This window comes from Ananas comosus, linkage group 10 (assembly GCF_001540865.1).
Source record: "Ananas comosus cultivar F153 linkage group 10, ASM154086v1, whole genome shotgun sequence".
In the NCBI taxonomy this organism is placed as follows: Eukaryota; Viridiplantae; Streptophyta; class Magnoliopsida; order Poales; family Bromeliaceae; genus Ananas; species Ananas comosus.
The window spans coordinates 4,504,791-4,509,557 of record NC_033630.1 but is presented as its reverse complement, the minus strand read 5'-3'; the positions used below and the strand labels follow the sequence as shown (position 1 = coordinate 4,509,557).

Genomic DNA, 4,767 nt, shown 5'->3' with positions numbered 1-4,767 from the left:
ATTTAGAAAGTATATATAAATTTTACATTCCATTTATCCAGAATGTCAATATTTTCTCATGAATCTCATCAATTATTTTAATATTAAGATTTAAAAATATTTTTTAAATTTTGGATAAATTGGTGTAAGAACGCTGCCGAAAATTTGAGATGTTCGTACATTTGTTCGGACAAATCTTAGAAATTAGTTATTAGTGCAAATTACCCTTCCGAAAAAGTCCAACAAATCCATGGCTTCGGCTTCGGCTTCGGCTTCAGCTTCTCCGCTGCGTCATCGCCACGTTTTTAAGTCACAGCAGTTGGCGTCGTGATTATCCCAAAGCGTACCCCAAATTCATTCGCCCTCTCTCTCTCTCTCTCTCTCTCTCTCTCTCTCTCTCTCTCCTCCCATCATCGCCGTGACCCAAAAACCCCACGCTCAGATCCCAACCCTCGGATTCCCCCAAATCCCCCTCTCCTCACGGGAGGAAACGAAAAAAAAAAAAAGAAAAAGAAAAAAGAAAAAAAACACAACGAAAACGCGAAGAAAAAAAGGAGAAAGAAAAAAGGAGGAGCAGCTCACCCCTCCTCTCTCTGTTAACCTTTTCTCTTCTCTTCGATCCGTATGGGAGATTTTAGGGTGAGAGAGCGAGATTGAGGAGTGATTTGGAGTCCTTTGGTGCGTTTGATTCAGTAGGCTTTTGCCTCGTTATTCAACTGTTTTTTTTTTTATTTATTATTTTTTTTTTCTGGGCCATTTTGGGGCGATTTCAAAATCGCCTCTTTAATTGCGATTCCCCCCTCGTCCTCTTCGAAGGTGCGCCCCTCTCCTTCTTTTCATCCCCCCCAAAATTCGATCGTTCTTCGTGGATTCGTCGAAGTTTGAGATTTTGATGCTCACCCATCAGAAAAAATCGGGCTTTTTCAGATTTTCAGTGGTCGGATCGGGATAAATGGGTCAAAATTAGGGTTTTTTAAATTTTTTTTTTTTTTGGGGAGGGGCGGTTGCTGTGCGTGTCTGAGTGCTGCGCTTCCCCTGTAGTTGGGGGATGAAGACGGAGATGGACGACGACGCCGGCGCCGGCGCCGGCGACTGCGGCGGAGGGTTTTGGTCGGCCGAGGACGCGGCGATGGGAGCGGCGGTGCTGGGGCCGGAGGCCTTCGATTATCTGGCGGCCGCGCACGCCGCCGCCTCCGCCGAGGGCCTCATCACCGCGGCGAGCGGCGACGCCGATCTCCAGAACAAGCTCGTCGACCTCGTCGAGGGCCCCGCCGATCGCCCCGGCCTCGGCTGGAGCTCCGCCATCTTCTGGCAGATCTCGCGGGCCAAGACCGGCGACCTCGTCCTCGTCTGGGGCGACGGCTACTGCCGCGAGCCCGAGCCCGGCGAGTCGGCCCCCCAATCCGCCAGAAACCCTAACCCCGAATCCCACCAGAAGCTGCGCAAGAGGGTGCTGCAGAAGCTCCACGAGGCCTTCGGCGGATCCGACGAGGACTATTACGCCCTCCGGCTCGACCATGTCACCGACGCCGAGATGTTCTTCCTCGCCTCCATGTACTTCTCCTTCCCCTGCGGGAAGGGCGCCCCCGGGCGGGCCTTCGCTTCGCAGAAGCACTTGTGGATCCCGGATTCGGAGCTTAAGATCTCGCCCCCCAATTACTGCTTCCGGGGATTCCTAGCATGCTCCGCGGGGTTTAAGACGATTGTCATTGTGCCGTTCGAGACCGGCGTGCTCGAATTGGGTTCGGTGAGATCGATCGCGGAGAGCTCCGATGCGTTGCAGATGATAAAAGCTGTGTTCTTGGGGACAGTGAAGGTGCCTGTTGTTGTGGAGAAGAAGAAGAATGAGGGGAATGGTTTTGTTGGCAATTATGGGCCGGGCGAGAGAGTGCAAGGGAGTGCGAAGATTTTTGGGAAGGACCTAAATCTCGGTCGGCCTGCGAGCAATGTTGGGATTTCCGTGTCGAATCAGCCGAATAGTAAGAACAGCAGTGAGCAGCATATGCTGTTTCCGAACGTAAGGAAGGGACTTCAGGGCTTCAATTGGAATCATGCTCGCAATTTGAACCCTCCTCAGCAGTTCGGTAACGGGATAGTGGTGGCGAGCAATGAAGTGAACCATCACGCCAATGGTATTGGGGATAGCCCTGTTTTGAACCAGTTTCAGCTACAAAAGCAGTCGAGGCAGATCGATTTCAGCACGGGAGCCACTTCGGCGGCCGGTGGTAATTTGGTCGCCCGTGTTCAGGGTCCCCTAGAAGGGGAAAACGCAGATATCGATGCTTTGTGCAAGGAAGAGAGGGGTAGCGGTGCAATAGAGGAGCGGCGGCCAAGGAAAAGGGGGAGGAAACCCGCGAATGGGAGAGAAGAGCCCCTTAATCACGTGGAAGCCGAACGCCAGAGAAGAGAAAAGCTCAACCAGCGGTTTTATGCCCTAAGGGCAGTCGTACCCAACATATCAAAAATGGACAAGGCGTCCCTCCTAGGGGACGCCATCGCGTACATTACCGAGCTGCAGAAGAAGCTCAAAGAGATGGAGTCGGAGAAAGAGCAGATGTTGGATTCTAATATGACGGACCCAAGGGAGGGAGTGAATCATCATCAGCCGCAGGTGGATGTACAGGAAATTCAAGACGAGTTGATTGTTCGAGTGAGTTCTCCTATTGAGACTCATCCTGTGGGCAAAGTGTTTCGAGCCTTCGAGGAGGCGCAAGTGAATGTGGCCGATTCAAAGGTTGCGGCTGCTAACGGAAAGCTGGTGCATACGATCGTAATCAAGTCTGCGGGCTTCGAGCAGCAGATGAAGGAGAAGCTGATCTCCGCCTTATCCCGTGTGATGAGCTCGACGTAACCTTTTCCATTGAGATCATACCAAACTGGTAGTAAAGGCGGCTACTTTTAACATGTTTTAATGTTTATATATATGTTGTATGTCCTTTCAATAGGAAGCTAAGGATCTGACCTAGCAAGCATGGGAAACTTTCTAAGGTTCACTCACCATTATAGTGTTTGGTCTTTTGTTTGTTTTATGTGATTCTAATGTTCTATGGAAAATCCTTATAATTCTTAAAGTGATTGTTCTCAATTATCATTAGTTTCAGAATGATTTTTTTCTTGCACATTTTGAAAGCATACATGTGTCTCTTCCTGAGAATTCTAACAAAGTTTTTGTTGATTAGATATAACTCCACCATTTTCTTTTCACTTTTTATCAAACTGGCCTTTGCTCAGAAATGGTAATAAAGTTATATATATATATATATATATATATATATATATATATATACACATATTAACTAGGGTGGAATACTATCAATAACACTAAGTTATTGGTGCTACTAGGTTTTCGGCCCTTGGATAAAAAAATGTATGGTTAGGATAATGTAGGCTCCATAGGGTTGAGTAAGTTATTAGTTGAATAGCATAATCTAATGAGCAAAAATAGTTAAAGAGTTAAATCTAACGGTGAAAAACTCAGTAGCACCAAGGGCTTGGTGCTATCGATAGTATTCCAGCCGGACTCTCTCTCTCTCTCTCTCTATATATATATATATCTTTGTTCTTGGTGGTGTTCTTTGTGTGTTAGCTCTTTAAGATCCACCTGGAGACTATAAGCATTCATGGTGTTCTTTGGTTTCTGAAGTTTTTGTAGTTTAAGTTTGGTTTTGCCATGCACATGTAGTCACCATTTTTGCTTGCATGACTCAAATAATGTACTTTCTGTCAGATGTACAGCTCACTGGTGTATTGTTTCAAGTTTGAAGCAGCAGGAATTATCTTGGAAGTTTCAGTTTAGGAGTTGTGCTGCTGATAAATTTGACAGATCTGTAAGTGTGACGGCATTTATATATTTGGTAAAAATATATGAGACTTACCTGATTTACGAGCTACTTTGATCTATCTAACTTTTTAAAAAGTTTGATTTCGCCATTATGTGCATTATGTGATTCGTATGATTACATTTTTATTAAAATAAGTCGCGCGCTCAAATTTTGTAACTCAAAGAGCCATCGAAGGACTCATTAGGAGTATCAAAATTTTTAATGGCTGGATAGTCTGATCTTGTACATTTTTACCCATTTATTTTTGTCTTTTTTTGGTTAATGAACCTAAATTTATAGAAAAAGCATGGCTACTGTGCTGTTAGAACTTCTTGAGAAATGGGAAGTGGGTATAGGTAGGAGATGAAGACTCATCTAAGCAAGTCTAAGAATTGGACTTTGTTTTCTTTCTTTTTTTTCCCATGTGAACAATCTGAATCTTATGTCTGAAATTTTGAGGAAGCTGTTCTTGATGCTATCCATGACTATGTTTCAGGTGACACTTTGTGCTCACATTAAGCAGTATAAGAATTCAGTTTCTTCCAATGTGAACATATTCTGAGGCCTGTCTCTTAAAGCCAAAGGTACAATTTGATGCTGTCTGTGACTGTGACTGAGGGGGCCATATTACTTCACTAATGATGCTTTTTTGCACCAACCTCTCTTTACTCCGGAATCAGCGTTGTAATGTTCAGACCCTGTTCATGGAGAAAGTCTACTGTTTAACACTAATACCGTATCATTTATTCTCGATCAATCACATCTCTTTATTTAGAAAATTTTTAGAATGCATCAGTTATATTGGTAACGTGACGTTCCCAATCAATCAAATGGATCTTTTGGGTTAATTTTTCACATCATGATTATAAAAAAATAGTTTTGTTGTATTTTTTTTTTTTTTTTTTCTAAAAGGACAGATGTGATTGGCTTTTTATTGCCCATGTGTACAAGTGTGACATAATAGACT

General features: G+C 44.5%; 1 protein-coding gene and 1 long non-coding RNA gene across 3 annotated transcripts; both read left to right on the top strand.

Moving 5' to 3' along the window:
- LOC109716463 (transcription factor bHLH13) lies at positions 328-3,079 on the top strand. 2 transcript variants are annotated; one of them, XM_020241931.1, is made up of 2 exons: positions 328-795; positions 1,021-3,079. In XM_020241931.1, exon 2 carries the CDS (start codon positions 1,028-1,030, stop codon positions 2,828-2,830), a length of 1,803 nt encoding a protein of 600 aa, XP_020097520.1. In that variant the 5' UTR covers positions 328-795; positions 1,021-1,027; the 3' UTR covers positions 2,831-3,079. The 2 variants fall into 2 exon arrangements, with proteins under 2 accessions (XP_020097520.1, XP_020097519.1); XM_020241930.1 differs by having other exon boundaries at positions 907-3,079.
- LOC109716738 lies at positions 3,459-4,532 on the top strand. Its single transcript, XR_002218022.1, has 2 exons — positions 3,459-3,806; positions 4,297-4,532. It is a non-coding gene; the product is annotated as an uncharacterized LOC109716738 (long non-coding RNA).